The 23,606-nt window shown below is 40.0% G+C and overlaps 1 protein-coding gene across 10 annotated transcripts in view; it reads right to left on the bottom strand.

The window, feature by feature from the left end:
* Positions 1-23,606, bottom strand: part of B3GLCT (beta 3-glucosyltransferase) — a 118,112-nt gene that overhangs the window by 27,074 nt on the left and 67,432 nt on the right. For 9 of the 10 annotated variants that reach the window (XR_016348537.1, XR_016348536.1, XM_089775538.1 and 6 more), the window contains 4 exons: positions 15,630-15,766; positions 13,559-13,622; positions 9,110-9,229; positions 6,449-6,518 (listed from right to left, as the gene is read on the bottom strand). Coding sequence is in view for 8 of the 10 variants with exons in the window: in XM_089775538.1 (XP_089631664.1) it covers positions 6,449-6,518; positions 9,110-9,229; positions 13,559-13,622; positions 15,630-15,766 (391 nt within the window). In the remaining 2 variants the exon portion in view is untranslated. The remainder of the gene's footprint in view (positions 1-6,448; positions 6,519-9,109; positions 9,230-13,558; positions 13,623-15,629; positions 15,767-23,606) is intronic. The other variant, XM_089775536.1, reaches the window with a different exon arrangement.

The following is a 23,606-nucleotide window of genomic DNA, read 5'->3' as shown; positions in this document are numbered from 1 at the left end:
GTCAAGACACAAAACCAAGTCAAACTAACTTGAGATATAAAGGGTAACAAGAAAACATTCTATCAGTACATTAGAAGCAAAAGGAAGACCAAGGACAAAGTAGGGCCATTTCTCAATGAATAGGGAAAATAATAACAGAAAAGGAGGAAATGGCAAGAGGTCCTTAATGAATTATTCCATTTGGTTTTCACCAAGAAGATTGGTGGCAACTGGACATCTAACATAGTGAATGTGTGTGAAAATGGAGAATTGATAAGAAGCTAAAACACAGAAAGAATAAGTTAAAATTACTTTACAAGTTAAGTGTCTTCAAGTCACCAAAGCCTTATAAAATGCAAACTAAAATACTCAAAGAGCCGATTGAGGAGATATCTGAGCTATTAGCTATTATCTCTGAAAAGTCATGGAAGCCAGGAGAGATTCCAGAAAACTGGAAAAGGGCAAATATACTGCCCAGCTATAAAAAGGGAAATAAGGACAACCCAGGGAATCAGTCAGCTTAACTGCTGTACCAGAAAAGATTATGGAGCAAATAATTAAGGAATCAATTTGTAATATATAGAGAATAATAGTCATCATGGATTTGTCAAGAACAAATCATGTCAAACCAACATCATAGCTTTCTTTGGCAGAGTAACAAGCCTTGTGGATAAGGGGAAGTGGCAGATATGGTATATCTAGATTTTAGTAAGACTTTTGATACAGTCTTGCATGACCTTCTCATTAACAAAGGAGGGAAATACAACTTAGATGGGGATACTATAAGGTGGGTGCTTATCTGGTTGGATAACACTTCTCAGAAAGTAGTTATCAATGGCTCACAGTCATTCTGGAAGAACATAACTAGTGGAGTTGCACAGGTATCATTTCCGGGCCTGGTTCTGTTCAATATTTTTATCAATGGTTTAGATAATGACACAGAGAGTATACCTATAAAGTTTGCAGCTGATACCAAAATGGGAGGGGTTGCGATTTATGTGGAGGATGGGATTAGCATTCAAAATAATCTGAAATAAACAGGATGAAATTTAATAAGGATAAATGAAGTGTAGTCCACTTAGGAAGGAAAAATTAGTTGCACACATGCAAAATAGGAAATGACTGCCCAAGAAGTAGTACTGTGGAAAGAGATCTGTGGGGTCATAGCAGATCACAAGCTAATATGAGTCAACAATATAACACTGTTACCAAAAAAGTGAACATCATTCAGGGATGTATTAGCAGGAGTCTTGTAAAACAGACATGAGATTAGGCCTCAACTGGAGCATTATGTGGTCTGGGCACCACATTTCTGGAAAGATGTGGAAAACTGGAAAAAATCCAGAGAAGAGCAACAAAAATGATTAGAAACATTAGGTCTAGAAAACATGACCTATGAAGGACGAGTGAATGAACTGGGGTTGTTTAGTCTGGAAAAAGACTGAGAAGGATAGTTTTCAATTCCCTAAAGGTTGTTAACAAGGAGAATCAGAGACTAGTAGAACTGGAAGGGACCTTGAGAGGTCATCGAGTCCAGTCCCCTGCCCTCATGGCAGGACCCAGTACTGTCTAGACCATAGGTTCCCAAACTGGGGTGCATGAAGAAATTCCAGGGGGAGGTGCAAGGTGAACCAGCCCCCCCTCCCAAGAAAGAGCCTGATCAATCCAGCAAAAAAAAAAAAAAAAAAAAAAATCAGAAAATACCATGTGAAATGTCCGGTATTCTCTGTTTTTCCTGGCTTGGGAGTTCGCCAGAATATGCACTGCTTTTCCCCTGGAGTACCGGCACCTTTTTTTTACACTGGTCCCGGGAATTAAAGGGTCTGTGACTGTTTTTTGGCCCCGGTAAGTTTTTTTTTTTTTTTGCTCAACAAGTTTTGCTACTATTTTTTTATTTGGGGAGGGGGGAGGGTTTCTCAAAAATCAACAAGGGGGCATGATGCCGAAAAGCCCAAGTCTTTCAGTCTTCCTTCACAGGTCATGTTTTCTAGACCTTTAATCATTCTTGTTGCTTTTCTCTGGACCTTCTCCAATTTCTCCACATCTTTCTTGAAATGTGGTGTCCAGAAATGGACACAATACTCCAACTGAGGCCTAACTAGCGCAGAGTAGAGCGGAAGAATGACTTCTCATGTCTTGCTCACAACATACCTGTTAATGCATCCTAGAATCATGTTTACTTTTTTTGCAACTGCATTACACTGTTGACTCATATTTAGCTTGTGGTCCACTATAACCCCTAGATTCCTTTCTGCCATACTCCTTCCTAGACAGTTGCTTCCCATTCTGTATGTGTGAAACTGATTGTTCCCTCCTAAGTGGAGCACTTTGCATTTGTCCTTATTAAACTTCATCCTGTTGACCTGAGACCATTTCTCCAATTTGTCCAGATCATTTTGAATTATGACACTATCCTCCAAAGCAGTTGCAACTCCTCCCAGCTTGCTATCATCTGCAAACTTAATAAGCATACTCTCTATGCTGATATCTAAATCGTTGATGAAGATATTGGACAGAACCGGTCCCAAAACAGACCCCTGCGAAACCCCACTTGTTATACCTTTCCAGCAGGATTGTGAACTGTTGATAACCGTTCTCAGAGAGTAGTTATTCAGCCAGTTATGCACCCACTTTATAGTAGCCCAATCTAAGCTGTATTTGCCTAGTTTATTGATAAGAATATCATGTGAGACTATATCAAATGCCTTGCTAAAGTCTAGGTATACCATATCCACCGCTTCTCCCTTATCCACAAGACTCATTATCCTATCAAAGAGAGCTATCAGATTGATTTGACATGATTTGTTCTTTACAAATCCATGCTGGCTGTTCCCTATCATCTTATTATCTTCTAGGTGTTTGCAGATGATTTCCTTAATTACTTGCTCCATTATCTTCCCTGGCACAGAAGTTAAACTGACTGGTCTGTAGTTTCCTGGGTTGTTTTTATTTCCCTTTTTATAGATGGGCACTATATTTGCCCTTTTCCAGTCTTCTGGAATCTCTCCCGTCTTCCATGATTTTGCAAAGATGATAGCTAAAGGCTCAGATACCTCCTTTATTAGATACTTGAGTATTCTAGTATGCATTTCATCAGGCCCTGGTGACTTGCAGACATCTAACATTTCTAAGTGATTTTTAACTTGTTCTTTTTGTATTTTATCTTCCAAACCTACCCCCTTCCCACTAGCATTCACCATGTTAGGCATTCCTTCATCAGACTTCTTGGTGAAGACCAAAACAAAGTAGTCATTAAGCATCTCTGCCATTTCCAAGTTTCCTGTTACTGCTTCTCCCTTCTCACTGAACAATGGGCCTACCCTGTCCTTGGTCTTCCTCTTGCTTCTAATATATTTTTAGAATGTTTTCTTGTTTCCCTTTATGCCTGTAGCTAGTTTGAGCTCGTTTTGTGCCTTTGCCTTTCTAATCTTGCCCCTGCATTCCTGTATCGTTTGCCTATATTCATCCTTGGTAATTTGTCCTAGTTTCCATTTTTTATACAACTCCGTTTTTATTTTTAGATCATGCAAGAACTCACAGTTAAGCTAAGGCAGTCTTTTGCCATATTTTCTATCTTTCCTACATAGCAGAATAGCTTGTTTTTGGGCCCTTAATAATGTCCCTTTGAAAAACTGCCAACTCTCTTCATTTGTTTTTCCCCTCAGTCTTGCCTCCCATGGGACCTTACCTACCAGCTCTCTGAGCTTACCAAAATCTGCCTTCCTGAAATCCATTGTCTCTAATCTGTTCTCCCTTTTACCATACCTTAGAATCATGAACTCTATGGTTTCATGATCACTTTCACCCAAATGCCTTCCACTTCCAAATTCTCACAAGGGAGAAGGGAGAATTTTTTTTTCTCCTTAACCTCTGAGAATGTAATACATTTTCTATGGAGGTTGTGGCATCCTCATCATGGAGATTTTTAAAAGCAGGTTAGACAAATTCTTTTCAGGAATGGTCTAGATGGTGTTTGATCCTGCCGTAAGTGTAGTTACATGATAGTACCTTTATTTTTGCAAATATGCATATGCTGTAGACAATCTCTAGGAAATCAGAAGTGTGCCCTGACTAAGTAAAACAATCAAGTCTTTTAAAAATAAATTAAATAAAATAGATTTCATTCTGAAAAAATAGGCCATAAAGCCTTGTTTTATTCTAATGACTAGCAGGGCATGGCTAAATAGAACAGCGTCTTTTTACACAGAGACATATCATGGCTGAGATTACAAGTTACACAGTATCTGATTTTACTCTTAGCCACCATTTGTAAACTCCATTAAATCCACCACAAAAATGTGGCACAATTGCTAGTCATTTCTTAATTTTCTTTTCTTTTCAGTAATAAATATACTATTTTAAAATTTATAAAAAAAACAAAGCATAATAGTTTCATCTTAGATGTTTGTGGGATCCCTGTCCACATAAGAAACAGTTATACTAAAAAGAATGTTTAGGAATCTCTTCTGAGAGTGATAAGCAGCAGAAAGGACACACTGTCATCCATTGTTTAAAGCACTGGACTTGGAAGTCAGGAAATATGGTTTTACTCCCAACTTTGTCAATTATTTCTGTGTAATACAGGGCAAGGCACTTAATTCTTCTGTGCTTTGGTTTTCCTATATCTAAGTGTTATGCCCACAGTAAAGACTTGCCCCAGGCTGTTTTTCAGCCCCCTTTACCACCCACACTTAAAGCCATTAAACATATATCTAGGCATGTGTTGAACCTCTGCTGGCATCCTCAGCTAGGGAATATGTTGCAAAGCCCACACAGAGCTGAGAGCCATTCCACTACCCACCCACTTTGAAATGTGGAGGTAGCAACAACACAGACACCTGGGCTTCTGTTTACATAGATCATCAATATTATCCCTACAATTGTATGTACTTGTATCTTCTGGTCTCTTTGCTTTATCACTTCCTATTCACCCCCTATTCAGTAGACGCTACCTACCAATGATATACCCTTGCTCATCCTTCATCTCCATGCAGCCTGGGATAGTTAAATAAAGCCTGTCGACCAGTGACTGGCAATCCAGGCTAGTGAGTGGGTCTCATGAGTGGCCCTCCATGGGCTGAAATATTGCTGTAACCAAGATTATTTCCCGTGCTTGTGTACCTAGAATTTGCGGAGTGGGCCAACTGAACAATTGCAGCACTTTGACTGGATGCAGAGGGAGCACACGGCTCTCACAGTCAATGTTGTGTGAAATCAGTATGTCACTTCAATACTGCTAGGCAAACAACGTCCTGTGGACCACACATAGAACTCTGATGGGCTGCAGGCTGCCCACCACTACTGTAGACTGACCCATGACCTGAAATGTCTCATAAAAATGCACCTAAACTGTTGACCAAGCCATTGGGTATATTTTGGATCTATAGATTTTTCCTGAACTTTAAATTATTGGAATGGGGAGGTACTTTGCATAAAAGTGACCTAATTTGCTCCTGCCAGTAGCCTTAGAACAGGAGAATCCCATTATGATTTGCCAGAAAGGTCCTGAGAAGAGTTCTGAAGAAGAGTGGGGAGACCAGCCAAAATGAACAGTAGGAAGACCACTTGCTACTGGCTTCTGGCTTGTTTGCCTGCAAAGGCTGTTGTCATGGCTGCTTGCTTCTGGTTATGCAATGCCTGACTAAGAGGGAGAAATAAGAGAGTACAGCACATTTGTTTGAGCTACTTGGGATTGAAGGAATATTTTTAAGCTTGGTATTTTTAAAGCATGAAAAAGTTGAGCAGTTTTATAAATGGTTTAAAAGGTGGGTCTATTATGGAATCTTGTAAACCTTGCTTTATTAAGTTAACACTAGACTGTACACACAAATAACTGAACTAACTCAAATATTCCACAGCAAAACACAATGATATCTGGTTCACTATGGCAATATTTTTAAAACTGAGGACCTGATTTTCAAAAGTACTGAATACCCATTGCTCCCATTTATTTAAATTGGTCTTGTAGGACCTCAGTACATCTGAAAATCAGATCCTGTGTACCTAAACCACGGCTCCTCAATCCATAAGCAGGAGCTTAAATAAGTGGTCCATATCCATCAGCTTTCAGTAAGGTCAGTAATTAATAATATTTATGGAGGAAAGTAAGAAATGCTGGATGTGCAGCACTTTTATTAGACTAACTTTATGCATTCAACATTGAAAACTAACCAGTCACTCTTGATGGACAAAAACTTATTTACCTGTGTGTTTTCATCACACTTCATAGCATCAGCTCCTGAACAGCTTTGCAATATTTTTTTTTAATCTACAAACCAAACAATTTAAATTCTGAAAATTGAAACTGTTCAGCTTTTGTATTTCCCCAGAGATTTCACAAATATTTAGTTATAAGAATTACATATAACAAACAATTACCCTAGCATGTTAGCTTTTGTATTAACTATTAAGGTAATTTTATTTATTTGCACTACATAATGCTTTCTTCTTGAAAAAATCGAGAACTTACTTCTGTCTCTGTGAAATTTTTGGCATGTTTTTATAGCAACAAATATATCCTCCTTCTTCACTGGGTCTCCCTAAAAGGAAACAGGAAAAATTACTGAGGTAATTGTTGGTTCTGCTTTTAACTTTATATTACATACAAATATATTGGAAATAAAACAGAAAATAACTTTGCATTGTATAGTGTATGAAGTAGCAGTGCCAAATAGGACAGTTCAAAATATTTTTTTTACCTATCAAGATATGGCATCAGTACTTTCACATGCTTGAAACAACATTGGCCAAAGATTGTTTTCAAATTATGTAGTATTATAATGGAGCCACAAACACAAATCATTAAGAAAATACACTAAGTCCTATTTATTTTATAACACTGATAAAATGTCACAATTGTTTGGTCAGCTTTGTAACAAAATAATTGCTGTGATGTAGAAACTGCAGGATGTTGGGAAGCAGAAATTGAAAAGGATTACACATCAGAAAAAACTGTTTTGGTCTAACAATACTCAAAAGTTATGCGGCATTCACTGGCATACAGATATTTTAAATACATTCATATAATTATTGTTGTGCAAAGCATTTAAAGCACACCTGTCTCCAGGAAATTAAAATCTAAATTAGAAACACATTGATAAATGACAAGTGCTGGGTAATGGGAAAATAACACAATGGAAAGGGAACATATTTACTAGAAAAGCATTGTTTTACAAGACAAAGCAGATAAGCAGAAAAGCAATAAACATACCATTTACAATTCTTTTTGCTTTGTTATAGTCTGTTTAGGTGTTTTGGGATTTTCATTATTTGCATTTGTTTTTAAATGATCACATGCTAGCATAAGAGAAGAAATCACTAAGTGGAGATTTGTTGTTGAAAAACTATATGAAAATAGTGAGTTGGTTGACAGGATGTTATCTCGCTAGACATTAAATAACATGGTAGTATACATATTTTATTTTCCACTGAGTATTTTACTTAAAAATGCCTTATTAATACTATTTTGTTATTATACAGCATGTTTGTACTGAGAGAATCCAAGTGCTTTATATAGACAATTTTACAGGCAGTGAAAGAAAGCATCAGAGAGGTTAAAGGATTTGCCCAAAGTCTCACAATCAATCAGCAGAGGTGCTGCATAAAGGACAGGTCTCCAGACTCCTACTGTCTCAACCTGTCCAGCACAAACCGACAGGTTGAGAACATTATCCAACTCTATCCCCTTTATACAGGTAGAAGGGCCAAAGCATATAACAGATCTCTAAAAGCAGTGGATCTGCCTGGGGGAGGATTCTTCCAAAATATATACCGTGGAAGACCGACATAAATCTGCCTTCTTAGGACCACCTCAGAAATAATGGCATAAAGGCCATATTATCTGGGAAGCATTGAGGGTTGCAGCCCACAGGATAGCTATAGGAAGCTGCCATTCCATAGATGGGCCTTAGGACTCCGGAGGTCACAAAGATGGTTTAATGTTACATTAGCCCTCCCCCCCTCATCACGGGATGAAAATTTCATGTTATCTTACCAGACTAAGACAGCCCAAAGCCAAGAAATGATCAACTTGATGCAACTGGCCATCTGGGGTGCAACCTAGAACTGGGGTACCACTGAGCCCTCTGCCGTACCAATCTGAGCCCCCTCTCACACTGTGGAAGGCTATAAAAAGCTGTGGACCACTTCTGGTTCTGCATTCACACACACCTTTATACAGGCTGACACACAACCACCTGCAGTTATATGAGGCTTCTCCCCCAGCTCCACAGCCTAGGACCCCAGAGCTGTATTGTCTTGCTCTGTCAAAAGCCTGACCTGTAAGTTTATTTCTCAGTCCACCTTTCTCTCTATGTAGAGAGGACAGTGCAACAGATTTTGTTCCTGACCATCTCCCACAAGGTCTTCTAGCAAAACACTGTTTCAGTAAAAAAAGGCAAAACATTTATTAACTGCAGAAAGATAGATTTTAAGTGATTATAAGTAGTGAGTATACAGCTCTAAGCATATTACCTAAGAAATAGAAATGCAAACTAAGCCAAATAAAATTATACAGGATTTGAATCAAGCAGAATCTCATCCTGATAACTAATACAAGCAAGTTACAGCTTTTGCATACACAAGCTGGAATTATTCTGTCCCACCCAGACCCCCCCTTACCCAGTTCAGTCTTTGTTCCTAAGATGTTTCCAGATGTAGTGTTGTAGTGGGAGCAAGGCCCCTTTTATGTAAGTTTCAACTTGCTGGAAAGAGCTTTTGCTATGACGAGTCAGTCAAACAGTCTTCCCTGTGAAATGACTTGCTCAAGGCCACACTGCCGGCAAGTGGAAGAGCCTGGAATAGAGTCCAGGACTCCTGTGCCATGGTGCACTGCTCTATCCACTCACTCACACTCATAATAATATCACTGTGTCTTTTGTTATCAATTCCTACTAAAGGGCACATAGAATAATGTTTAGATACTCTAGTAATGGGGAACACAAGTACTTTAAAATCGGTCATATCAGGAAATACAATGTGTAACGTAAGGCTGGGTGTATAAGAGACCTTGGGAGTCTGGCATTCCATAGGTGTTTTGGTAAAAATACTTTTCTAGGTAAGTCAAGTTTCAGCCTTTATAATAACAATGCTCTCTCTAGCATGTAAGTATAATTTAAAATATGACACTTACACAAACTGGTAGGAAGTTATTGAATGTTGTGGCACAGTGAGAGTTCAAATCATCTGTACAAAATTCAGGCACTGGAGTGAGATGTGGTCCATTGCCTTTCTGCCAAATATATAATGCAATCTATCAAAATATACAAAATAAGTAGTAATGAGTCATAGAATTAAACAACACTTTTCATAATACACCCAGAAATCATTGTTATAAAGCAAATTACACAATATGACAAAATAAATGGGTAAAAAAGAGGATTCTGTGGAGACTGTGTATATGAATTGACTAATTTATTATTTACTTTGCAGTTTGATTTTAAAACTAAATCACAATTTTTACTTAAAAAAACCTCACTGCCATAACTTGAAAGTTTTAAAAATAATTAGCTTATGGCACTCCAAGCTGCCAAAACACTGTAAGTATAAATATATAACAAAAAGCCAAGGTACAGGAGGAAGGAAGGGGATTGAATGAATTCATCTGCAACTACTCTTAAACATACAATAAAGCTTATTTTTATATTGCTTCACAATTACTTTGATAATATGGAATGTTTAATTCTGTTTGTTTTAATGTCAACCATAAACAGATTTGAAAATGGACCCATTCTCTAATAACAATTTAAAATACTTAAAGATGAACACTGAACTTCCATGCAGTTGTACTAAAAGGTCCTTTTGTCTATTGTAAATTGAAAGATTATCAGAACGATAAAAATATTATCAGACTTTATTTATAAGTCCTAAATCTGTTGGCGTCCAACATGCTAGCCACTAGTCACATATGGCTATTTGGCCAGTTGAATGTGGCTAGCTGGCTTGAACAATGTGACTATTTGAGAACTGGTTGGGACACGACGCTCCTAAATAAATGATGATCCAAGTTGGGGATCCTTCCTCATGATGGAATTTCTGTCTCCGTTGGTTTAAAAAAAATACTTTGAAAATTATTTTTAAAAACTACCTTAGGATGCCAAGTCAAGCACTCCAAAATAGTGAACGCCAAGACTAAGTTTGCCTGTGTAATCTTCATTAGGCTCCTTTGAATAGATGCATTAAAATATAGTTTTTAATTACATATTCACATACTACTTCCTCTTCCCGTTCTCCTCCAAGATCCCTAGCTCATTCAGTCCACAAGACAGAAGTGTTCTGAGAAGAAATCAAGGTTGTGCAGTGAAGGAAACTGCCTTATTTGTTGCAGAAACTGGAACATAGATAATGAATGAGGCAGGGAAATGCAGGAAGAGAAAGTACAGTCTCCTAGTTAAGAAAATTAAATATTAATACAGAGGATTGAATTCTATCCCTGCTTCTGCTACAGAGTTCCTAAGTGATGCTGGAAAAGTCACTATATTTAGAATATGCAATCCAGTCAAGCCAAGCCACAGCACTCTCATCAACCATGTTGATGGCAACAATACCTCAAGGAAGTTGAGTCATGCTGCACCGTTCTACGTGTCATGGTCTGTGGCTGCCCACTCTGACGTGGTCTGTCTCTAAAACACCACTGAAATTCCACTGCAGCACAAATTTCCATGTCTGGTAGGAAACTGGTTCAGAAATCTCCATCACCTTTGTGATATATCAAACCAAGGCTGATGTTGAGTGGGATCCAAGATAATTACTTGCCACTTTTCTATGGATCCTGAAGCTTGCCATGCATTCTTTACTGTAAATCCCTCATCTGGAAAACATATCTATAACTGGTGTGATGAGGGCAAATGACCATGTGGTGAATTAAACAAGTCTTTAATTCAATAACACACAATTTCATCACAAACTCTGCAATGTTTTCCTCTCTCCATGCATTGGGTGGAGCAATATTGCAGCGAACTGATAACCATGTAGAGGAGTAGATTCAAGAGTGCCTGAAATAATATGCATGGTAGAATTCATTAGTACGTCAATTATCTTTGTTTGAGACTAGCAAGCCCTTGCTAGAATGCAGTACTCTGCTACTGAATAACAGAATGCCAAGGCTGACGTGCATAATGTTTGAGCATCGGTGCAGTTCTGAGCAGTTTTCTGAGTAGGTTGTTGTGTGTTTTGACCTTAATATTAGTCTGTAAGATGGTCACGATGCTTGAGATTTCTATCCAATGTGATGCCTACATAAGCTGGATGTAAATCATGCTTTAGTTCACTGACCACTGAAAACTATATTCAGTTCTCTGTCAGCTTGTGCATGATCGAATGGAAGATAATCAATACAGTCACTCTTGGGCACCACAGATGACAATTGACCAAACCCACCATATCTGCACTCACAACACTCTCATACATGTCAGAAGAGTATGACTGAGCACTGAGGCATACACTGTCTGCATAAACAGCTTTGTGAGACCCACTATATAGTAGGCTGTTTGAATATAAGTTGAACAACATTGGAGATAATACTGATCCTTGCAGGAGACTGTTCTTCTGATGCTTCCAAGAACTTGTTCCATCACCAATTTGCACACGGAAATGGTGATTACCAAAAAACACAGCCATTGCACATCTAACCAACTTGGCATAGTTTTACACAATTTCACCCAACTGTATCCTATGCCACACTAAGGTAAAGAAAAATTAAATCACTCTTCAGTTTATGTTGAAATCCATTTTCTACTGAATCTGTAAGTGCTAGGAAGTCACTTAAACCAACATAATCATTGCTGGTCACTAAAAGTGAGTACTTTAGATTTATAGAATTGGTGCACATTGAAGTTGACTGGAAACTTGCTTTGAACATGTGCAGTGCTATAAAAAGCCTAAGTAGACTTGAAAAATCAGGACCTCAGCATCTCAAGATGGGTTCCAAAAATTAGTGGACACTTCTGACCTTAATCTTACTGTGCCTCAGTTCCCTAAAAGAAAAACAATAATGGATTTCCATTCCTCCCACATTTCCACTAGTTCCCAAGTCTGTTTGACCAGAATTGGCTGTACTGCTTGAATAACACATACACACAAACCACAATCAGGCCTCTCAAAATGCTTCCTGCTGCCAACTACCATCATAATAATTTAGTGTAGGTTGAAATTCAATGTCAGTGATATATTGATACGAGACAATTCTTAATTGGTAAGGCCCTACCAAATTCACAGAAATGAAAAATGCATCATGGACCATGACATCTGGTCTCTTCCCCCATGAAATTTGGTCTTATATATACGCTTTTACCCAATACTACACATTTCACAGGGGAAACCAATGTTTTTCAAATTGGGAGTCCTGACCCAAAAGGGCATTGCAGGGGGGTCACAAGGTTATTTTAGGGATGTCCTGGTTTTGCCACCCTTATTTCTGGACTTACTTCAGAGCGTGGCAGCTGGAGAAAGGTGTCTGTTTCTGAAGGCAGCCTCCTACTAGCAGCAGTACAGAAGTACATTAAACCCGTGCCATTCGCAGTAGATGCGTTTTTGGCACCACTGGGAATGGCAAAATCTACGAATACTGGGAGGGGGGGTAGCTCCTGGCCCCTGCAGAGAGCTCCCTGCAGGGCTCCCAAATTCACCTTGGCTGCTGAAAGCCATGGGAAATTCACTGTGGGGACTGGTAACTACGTGAGTGCCACACAGCTCCTGAACTCGCTGCAGGCAGAGGGAGCCCTGACCACTGCTGCCTTCCGGCAACAGGCCCCTCCGAAGCTGTATACCTCCACAGGCTGGGGGACGGGGTACAATGGGGGGAATGGGAAAAAAACCTGTGAAATTGTGAATATTGATTCCATGAATCGTGAGGGTCTCCTGTAAGTGGTGGCAATACCATACCATGTCATCCTTACTTCTGCAGTGCTGCCTTCAAAACTGGAAGGCCAGACAGAGGTGGCTGATAACTGAAGGTCCAGCTCCGCAGGCAGTGGCACAGAAGTGAGGGTGTAAATATCATATCCTACTGTCCTTACTTCTGCACTGCTGCTGGTGGCAACTCTGCCTTCAGAGCTCAGCTCCTGGCCAGCATCCCCGCTCTCCAGCTGTCCAACTCTGAAGTCAGTGCTACCACCTGCAGCAGTGCAGAAGTATAGGTAGCAGTAGCACAACCCTCCCCACAATAAACTTGTGACCCCTCCACCTCCTTTTGAAGTAAGGATGTCCAAAATGGCAATACTGTGAAACTTCAGATGTAAATAGCTAAAATAATTACATTTGTGATTTTTAAAATCCTACGATTCTGAAACTGACCAAAATGGACCATGAATTTGGTAGGGCCCTAATAAAGGGTATAGAAGAAGAGATTGAAAATGCAAACTTTTCTATTTGATGAGCTGGGAACCTCTTTTTTCCATAGCTAACACCCAAAAAGTGATTCCTTCTTGAAAACCATCACAATACAAATTCAGCTTTATTTGTAGTACCACCAACATTTTGTAACAATTAAACTTTTAAAATACTGCATATTATAATACTGAAAAGGAAGGCAAAGAAATATATAGTCTATGTACACTTTTCACAGGAATAGAACATGGCTTACCTCATGTTTTAAATCTATTGTAAAGTCTGATTTAAGTGGTTCACTTTTCAACTTGTTTGCAAGCCTGTACAATAAAGATAATGAAATGTACTCACTTCGTAAAATAAGAAAAGAGTAATGTAACTGAATCTGCAACTGATTTTTTTATAGCAACGTGAGATTTTATTTATATCTGTGGAACATCAAATCATTTTCTAGGGACTTCTTGATAATGAACTGTTTACACAGGAGTTGCAGGAAGTTAGCACATACAAACTCCAAAACAGGCTACAAAGGAACTAATTCTTTTAAATAATTATGCAATGTTATTTTGCTCTATAACCCTCTTTGAACATTTAAAAAAATTAAGCTATTCATCAAGAATTTGAGAAGCGGAGAGTTGTTTGGGCAGTATCTTGACCATCTCCTACAAAATTCAAACTTCTGTATTTATTAGAACCAGAAAATGTTTATACAAGAAAACTGGAATAGAAAGAAAACATCTGGATATAGTTTTTATGCTTTGAGTACTACTTCGAGTACTGTACCTCTCAGTGTCAATTTCTCCTGCCCAAGAAGAAAGTCTTCAACAGGAGAGGACCTGCAATCTAGCATCATATTTTTTAAATTAATGAAAACAACTTAGCACTTACAGCAGCTTAATGAAATATCCTGTTGCTCACTGATCTATACTTTTTCTTCCTATTTGCAATACAGGCAGTCCCCAGCGGGACTCCCCCCGCCTGGGTGGCTTTGCTCCTGTCCCCCTGGTCTGCTGGGGGGGGTCCAGCAAAGCCGCTGGACCCCCCCAGCAGACCAGGGACACCCGAGCAAAGCTGCCGCCTGGGTGGCTTTGCTCCCGGGCAAACAAGCAAAGCCGCCCAGGCGGCGGCTTTCCTCGGGTGTCCCTGGTCTGCTGGGGGGGTCCAGCGGCTTTGCTGGACCCCCCCAGCAGACCAGGGGGACAGGAGCAAAGCCTTGGAGCACGCCCGCAGCGAGACAGCCCGGGCGCGCTTGGGCTGTCCCGCTGCGGGCGTGCTCCGTGACTTTGCTCTCCGTCTCCCTAGTGCTCTCCTCTCTGCTAGTGCCCCCCCCCCCCGCCCCAGAAGACCAGGCTTTTCTTGCCTACCCCTGGGGTAGAGCAGCTGGGGGCTGCCGGGTTGGTCCCGCAGCGCCGCTCCGGACCAACCCAGCAGCACCCCAGCTACTCTGGCCCAGGCGTCCTGATTCAGCCGCTGCTGGTCAGTTTCAGCAGCGGCTGAATCAGGACGCCTGGGGCAGAGCAGCTGGGGTGCTGCTGGGTTGCTCCAGTAGAGCCGAGGAGCCGCGCTACTGGAGCAACCCAGCAGTACCCCAGCTGCTCTGCCCCAGGTGTCCCCAAGTCAGCCGCTGCTGAAACTGACCAGGGGCTGACTACAGGAAGCCCCAGGCAGAGTTGCTCTGCCCCAGGCTTCCTGGAATCAGCCGCTGATCAGTTTCAGCAGCAGCTGACTTGGGGACGCCTGGGTTTCTTAAGTTGAATCTGTATGTAAGTCAGAACTGGCATCCAGATTCAGCCGCGGTTGAAACTGATCAGTTTCAGCAGCAGCTGACACCAGTTCCGACTTACATACAGATTCAACTTAAGGACAAACCTACAGTCCCTATCTTGTACGTAACCCGGGGACTGCCTGTATTTAAACATTTTCCATTTATGAATATATACTTGTACTGCATAAAGGCATGTCAGACTTTAAACTTCACATGGCATCTAAAATCATAAAAAAGTGTATACTAAAGAGCCAAAGTTATATACAAAATATATTTCTGCACATATATATTTATGAAATTCTAATTATATACTATTATAATTTGTGTTTTCAAAGTTTGTGTTTGGATTTGGTTTGTGGGATGAGGAAGGAAGGCATTTTATAGGTAACAAAAGTATTTTAAAAGTTGTGTTAGACACTAATCTGTGCTCAATCATAACTCCTTAAAATAATATTTATTTAATGTTTATACAGCTTTTTATATCTTCAAAGCAATTTACAAATATGAACTTATTAACTATTAATAACATAAATTTAGAAAAGATTGGAAATTAAATTCTTACTTGTTTACAAGTGGAATACTAAGTGCCCAGCCAGCAGCAAAATCTGGAAATTTAAAGACACTAGGATTTTCAGCAAAGGCATAATGATGTATTATTGTAGATTCTTCATCATATAATGCTTTTCCTAAGAACCATTCCTGTAAAGAGAGGTGGGACATATATTTTATTCATTCACTACCCTGTTTTAATAAAGGAAACAGATAAAAACAATACTCATGTTGAATAAAATGAACACAAGGGAGAGGGGAAAGTGTATTGTTTATAATGAGACTGGCTAAAATTTCTTTAGTTTGATAATAGTGAAAACTGAGGAGGAGAAAACAGGGGAGGGAGGCAAAATATTTTGAAGATTCACACACAGCATATTTCCAAACCATCAGCTCCCTTTGGTCATGCATCACAGCAACTCCTCCTTCAACTGAGGAGAAATGAATAAATCTAATGCTACTCTGAATGTTGGCTAGAGGGGGCACCATATCCCTATAAGTTGAATACACATCAAATTTGGAACCCATGTCTGTCCATTTTCAGTTACATTTCCTTAGTGATCTTTGAAGACAAAACGTATTTTGTCCCTTCAAACAATAACTGACTGAAGACGTCCACAGTCTGTTCCAAGTTTTATATGGATGAAGCAGGAGAATAAGAAATTATTTGTAACAGGACTTTACAAAAAAGACAACTCAGGACACAATTTACAACTGTGTAGTGTGTGTCAGGAGATATTTACGAAACTTAAAGGCTGGTATTTTGCTTTACATTAATTCTCAATAGCAAGACTGACTATTCACATGCATAAAGTTAAGCTCACATCTAACTATTTTCAGGGTTGGGACCCTAACAAGCATTTTAAACATAAAACCAACACCTAAGAAAAGAATAGATCAGTATCCATAGCCATGGGTCCAAAAAGATATACTAGGAACATCTGGATCATCTCAAGCAATGGTTCAACAAAAACTTTCAAATTATAGGTATTAATCCTTGTATTATGGCAGTGCATCATGGCCCGCACTATTTGGATTCTGAGAATTTATATTACAAAATTACAAATTCTTTGGGTAAAATGGACAAAGCTCGTTTAATAATTTCATCACAACATACAAAATGCCATATTCATTATGTTATTATTTAGGCTGCGATAAAGTTTGTGTTGAAATTCCATTCTAAACCCATTTCCATCTGCTTATAAAACTTTCAAGACAACAATCACTCTTTTTTGAAAACTAGTCTACTGGAATATATTTTTTCTTTGTCCCAAACTTTTACATAAATTAGTTTCAAATCCAATATATTTAAGCAGAACATTAAGACATATTAAGGCAGGAAACCTCAACCTCAAGACCGCTTTCCCTTCTTCTCAGCGGCCATTTGTACAATAGTAAATGGAAAGGCTCCAGCTCTCATAATCTCTTGCATCTCTACACAGGAGCAAAGCATGTTCCCCGCAGCTGATTCCCTAGTCAAGCCAGCTTCTAGCAGGAGAGGAGTAGATAAGGGTGAAAGGCTTCTTGACATTCACTGTACCAAAGTCAGAGGGATTCCTAGTATCCCCTAGACTCTTAAGCACAAAGTTTTATTCCCATCAACAAAATAAATCCATTTTTCTTTATCTACTCTTAGTGACAACATTATCTACTGGAAGGAATATTGCAGGAAGAATGGAAATGGAGACAGATGCACATTCTTGTGTATAAAAAGGGACTATTATGAGTAACAAAATCCCTCTTTAAAAGTGAAGCCATACAAGAGACTTTGTTTAGATTTAGGGCCTTGAGCAGGGATGGGAAATAAACGCCCTTGGCCCATATGCAGTTCACCAGGATTAGTCCCTAGAGGGCCACCACCTTATTTACCTGAGCATCTCCAAATACAGCTGCTCACAGCTCCTGTGGGCCTCGGTTCACTGTTCTCATCCAGTGGGAGCTGGAGAAAGCAGCGTCCCAGTACGAGCTGATTCCCACAGTTCCCATTGGCCAGGAGTGGTGAACTGTGGCCAATGGGAGCTGCGAGCAGCTGTACTTGCAGGTGCTCAGGTAAATAAAGCATCTGGCAGTCTGCCAGGGGCTAACGGTGGTGATCTGCATCTGGCCCGCAAACCGTTTACTGCCCACCCCTTGAGGATTGAATCCTTTTGATGCTACCTATTTTCTATGCTATTTGACAACTATTTTCAATAAATTATTTCTAACATTTTCATATTATGGCAGCATCTAGCAACTCTCATCAAGATCTCCTGATTACAGATAGCCAGGAAATATGTAATCAGAGATGTCACTCAATTTAATCAAACCACCAGAAGCATGTCCTGGGTAGTGTGGGAGAGCTCACTTAGTGATATTATGGCGCAAAATGCAGAGGTCATCTCAAGGAAGGATTGCTGTATATTTTTTATATAAAAGTTCCCTACTGTAATTACGGTATTATTTTTCAGTGTCTGATATTGACATGGCAATGATTTGTGACTGTTAATTTCCTAAACAAATAGATAAAAAATTATCCTTATATCAAATTAAAGCCAAAGCTGGCTGTGAAGAGTTACAAAAAGTTCTCACTAACCTGGATGAGAGGGAAAAAATAGAAAATAAACAAAAAAAAGGAGATAAAATTCAATATTTATATATGCAAAGTAATGCACATTAGAAAACATAATCCTAACAGTACATACCAGATGATGGGGTCTAAATGAGCTGTTACTACTGAAGAAAGATCTTGGTGTCATTGTGGATAGTTCCCTGAAACCATCTACAGGCAGTCCCCGGGTTACATGGATCCGACTTACATCGGATCCCTACTTACAAACGGGGTGAGGCAACCCCGCACTAGCTGCTTCCTCCCAGCAGACCAGGGAGACGTGAAGCTAGCGCCACTCCCCCCTCCCCCCCAGCAGATCAGGGAGACGCGGAGCGGCTTTTCTCAGCAGACACCTCAGCTTGAGAATAAAGGACTGAGGGAAGTGAGGTATGGGAGAATAAAACTGAGCTCTGGAGAAATGTTCGGCTAGAGTTTCCCCTACAATATGTACCAGTTCCAACTTACATACAAATTCAACTTAAGAACAAACCTACTGTCCCTATCTTGTACATAACCCAGGGACTGCCTGTACTCAATGTTCAATGGTAGCCAAAAAAGCTAAGTGAATGTTAGGAACCATTAAGAAAAAGATAATAAAACCGGAAATATCATAATGGCACTATATAAATGCCTTCTCATTGAAAAACATGTGCAGTTCTGCTCACCACCCATGGTCACAAATCTATAATATAATGAATGGAATGGATAAAGTGAATAAGGAAGTATTATTTACCCTTCACAAGAACACCTATTAAAACAAGCATATAGAAGTATTTCTTTCCACAACAAAGAGTCAAACTAAGGACTTGTTGCCAGAAGATTCTTGTTTTTTGTAGAAACAGAAAGTGTAAGTGTGCTCAAAAAATAGACAGATACACTCATAGATGATGATTCTGTCAATGGCAATTAGCCAAGATGGTCATGGATAGAACAACAGAACACTAGAACTGGAAGGGATCTTGAGAGGTCATCGAGTCCAGTCCCCTGCCCTCACAGCAGGACCAAGCACTGTCTAGATTATCCCTGATTGGTATCTGAGTAACCTGTTCTTAAATATCTCCAGTGATGGAGATTCACAATCCCCCTTGGCAATTTATTCTCATGCTTAACCACCATGGGCTTTTCTGATGTCTAAACCTCCCTTGCTTCTTGTCCTATCCTCAGAGGCCAAGAGGGATAATTTTTCTCCTTCCTCCTTATAACCCTTTCAGATACTTGAAAACTGCTATCATGTCCTCTCTCAGTCTTCTCTTTTCTAAACTAAACAAGCCCAGTTCTTTCAGTGCTCCCTCATAGCTCATGCTTTAATCATTTTTGTTACTCTTCTCTGGACCGTCTTCAATTTCTCCATATTTTCTTAAAATGTGGTGCCCAGAACTGGACAAAATATTCCAACTGAGGCCTAATCAGTATAGAGTAAAGCGGAAGAATGACTTCTCGTGTCTTGCTCACAACAGTGCTATTAATGCATCCCAGAATCATGTTTGCTTTTTTGCAAGAGTGTCACACTTTGATTCATGATTAACTTGTTGTCCACTATGACCCCTAAATCCCTTTCAGCAGTATTCCTTCCAAGACAATCACTTCCCATTCTCTGTATGTGAAGCAGATTGCTCCTTCCTAAGTGGAGTACTTGGCATTTGTTCTTACCAAAATTCATCCTGTTTACCTCAGACCATTTCTCTAGTTTGTCCAGATTAAGGATGTAATAGTGTAGCTGATGAACCGATTAATCGATACGTAAAAGCTCATAGGTAAATGTTATAGACTACACGCATTTCCCCCCTCCCTCTGCCAGTACATTTTTTAGCAGGCTGGCCAGCAGCCCAGCTCGGTTCTGGCTTGTGCTGGCTCCAGGACCTACCCCCACTGAGGCTCTGCATTTAAAGTCTATTAGGAGCCAGGTGGGCAGGCAGCCCAGCTCACTTCTGGCTCGTGCTGGGTCCAGGAGCTCAAACTTCCTCTGCCCCGGACAAGGGTTGGTTTTTAAACCAACTCCCCTTGCGGACCAGCTACCGCCTGGCACCCTGCACTGCTACCTCCGATATGGAGCAAGGGGCTCCTTGGGAGTGAGGCCAGAGCACATTGGCTGCTTGGCCTCGCCCCCAGGGACTACAGAATAGTCAAGTAATCAATAAGAATTCATTAGGTTAATCAACTATTGAATTAACCGATATTTAACATCCTTATTCCAGATCATTTTAACCCTAACCTCCAAAGCACTTACAACCCCTTGTAGCTTGGCATCATCTGCAAACTTAATAATCAAATGCCTTACTAAAGTCTAGTAATAGAGAGGTAGCCGTGTTAGTCTGAGCTTGCTAAAACAAAAGGAAAAACTGTGTAGCACTTTAAAGAATAACAAGATGGTTTAATAGGTGATGAGCTTTCGTGGGCCAGACCCACTTCCTCAGATCATATTCTGGAAGAGAATTGGTAGAACTATATATACCAAAGGAATACAATGAAAACAGTGAACACATTATTAAACTGACAAATCAGATTTAGTACAGAAGGTGGGGTGAGGAGGAGGGAGGGAGGGAGGGAATAGCTATTTATGAGTCAATGAATGGCTAATCAGGAGTGATAAGTGGGGAAGCTACCTTTGTAACCGGTAATGTAATTAGCATCTTTGTTAAGGCCCATTCGTAAAGTGTCAAATTAAAGCATGAATGAAATTTCTGAAGTTTCCCTCTGTAATCTGGTGTTAAAGTCTCTTTGAAGTAAGATGCATGTAGTAAGGTCGTTAAGACTATGTCCAGGTAGGCTGAAATTAAAAGAAACTGGCTTTTCCTTGTGAAGATGTCTGATGTCTGATTTGTGGGCATTAATTCCTTTGCAAAGTGTCTGAGAAGTCTTTCCAATATACATAGCTGAAGGACACTGTTGGCACGATGGCATGAATTATATTTCTGGATGAACAGGAATATGTATGTGTTCTTGATCATATAACTGACATGGTTAGATCTAGTGATGGTGTCACCAGAGTAAATATGTGGACAAAGTTGGCAACAGGGTTTGTTGAAAGGGAAAGTTCCAGGGTTGGTATTAATGTAGTATGTCCTGTGGTTGTTGGTAAGAATCTTCCTGAGGTTAGGTGGTTGTCTATAGGAGACTATGGGTCTGTCCTCCAGAGCCTCTCAGAGTGTAGTATCCTATTCCAGTATAGGTTGTAGGTTATTGATAATGCGTTGGAGGGGTTTAAGTTGGGGGCTATAAGGGATGACAAGTGGTGTTCTATTGTTGGTTTTCTTGGGCCTATCTTGAAGTAGATGGTTTCTGGGTATTTGTCTGGATCTTTCATTTTTTTATTTCCCCCAGTAGGTAATTGAGATTTATAAATGCTTGGTAGAGATCTTGAAGCTTCTGGTCTCTGTCAGTGGGATTAGAGCAGATACGGTTGTATCTAAGGGCTTGACTATAGATGATGGATCGTATGGTGTGTCCTGGATGGAAGCTGGAGATATGTAGGTAAGTGTAGCAGTCAGTAGGTTTTCTGTAGAGAGTGGTGTTTAATTTTCCATTAGTGATTTATACTGCGGTGTGCAGGAAATAGATCTCTCATGTTGAATGGTCCAGGCTGAGATTGATGGTGGGGTATAGGTTGTTAAAGTCTCTGTGGAATGCGTCCAGTGTTTCTTGGCCATGGGTCCAGATCATAAAGATGTCATTGATGTAGCATAAGTAAAGGAGGAATAAAAGGGGACAGGATCGGAGGAAACGTCGTTCTAAGTCAGCCATAAAGATGTTAGCGTACTGTGGGGCAATGCGGGTACCCATGGCTGTGCCGCTGATCTGGAGGTATAAGTTGTCTCCAAATTGGAAATAATTGTGGGTGAGAACAAAGTTACATAGGTCTGCTACCAGATTGGCTGTGGTATCCTCGGGGATAGTGTTTCTAATCGCTTGTAATCCATCTTCATGTGGAATATTGGTGTAAAGAGATTCTACATCCATGGTGGCATGGATGGTGTTATCAGGGATATTTGATATTTTGTAGTTTTCTCAGGAAGTCAGTGGTATCTCAGAGATAGCTGGGAGTGTTGGTTACATAGGGTTTGAGGAGAGAGTCTATAATCCGATAGTGAGTGTGCCAATACCTGAAATGATGGGACGTTCGGGGTGTCCACGTTTATGGATTTTGGGAAGCAAATAGAATCCTGGTCAGGGTTCAGAAGGTGTTTCTGTGTGAATTTGGTCCTGAATAGAAGCAGGGAGTTCCTTAAGGAGATAGTATAGTTTCTTTTGGTATTCTGAAGTGGGATACATCAGGCCCTGGTGATTTGAAGATATCTAACTTTTCTAAGTAATTTTTAACTTGGTCTTTTATTTTAACTTCAAAACCTACCCCATTTCCACTAGCACTCACTATTTTAGGCATCCTGTCACCATCCATCTTCTTGACGAAAACAGAAACAAAGTAGTCATTAAGCACCTCTGCCATTTCCAAGTTTCCTGTTGTTTCTCCCTCTTCACTGAGCAATGGGTCTTCCCTGTCCTTGGTCTTCCTCTTACTCCTAATATACTTGTAGAACATCTTCTTGTTATCCTTTATGCCTCTAGCTAGATTTAGCTCTTTTTGTGCCTTTGCCTTTCTAATCTTGCCCCTGAATACCTGTACTGTTTGCTTGTATTCATCCTTTGTAATATGACCTAGTTTCCACTTTTCATATGACTCCTTTTTTATTTTTAGATCATGTAAGATCTCCTGGTTGATCCAAGGTGGTCTCCTGCCACACTTTTCATCTTTCTTATGCAGTGGAATAATTTGTTTTTGGGCCCTTAATAATTTCCCTTTAAAAAACTGCCTACTCTCTTCAGTTGTATTTTCACTTAGTCTTGTTTCCCATGGGACCTTACCTACCAGCTCTCTGAGTTTACTAAAATCTGCCTACCTGAAATCCATTGTCTCTATTTTGCAGTTCTCCCTCAACCGTTAGAATCATGAACTCTATGATGTCCTGGTCACTTTCTCCCAAGCTGCCTTCCACTTTCAACCAGTTCCTTCGTATTTGTTAAAATTAAATCAAGAACAGCTTCTCCCTCGTAGCTCTCTCAACCTTCTGAAATTAAAAATGGTCTCCAATGCAGTCCAAGAAATTGTTGGATAATCTGTGCCCTGCTGTGTTAGTTTCCCGACATATGTCTGGATAGCTGAAGTCCCCCATCATCACCAAATCCTGCACTTTAGATGATTTTGTTAGTTGATTAAAAAAAGACTCATCTACCTCTCCTGCCTGGATAGGCAGTCTGTAGTAGACCCCTAGCATGACATCACCCTTATTTTTTATCCCTTTTAATCTAACCCAGAGACTTTCAACAAGTCTGTCTTCTACGTCCATCTCCACCTCTGTCCAAGTGTATTCATTTTTAATATATAAAGCAACACCTCCTCCGTTTTTT

The sequence above is a fragment of the Pelodiscus sinensis genome, chromosome 1 (genome assembly GCF_052426305.1).
Source record: "Pelodiscus sinensis isolate ZL-2025 chromosome 1, ASM5242630v1, whole genome shotgun sequence".
Lineage (NCBI taxonomy): Eukaryota > Metazoa > Chordata > Testudines > Trionychidae > Pelodiscus > Pelodiscus sinensis.
The sequence above is the reverse complement of the archived record's forward strand: the minus strand, read 5'-3'. Positions and strand labels throughout refer to the sequence as shown.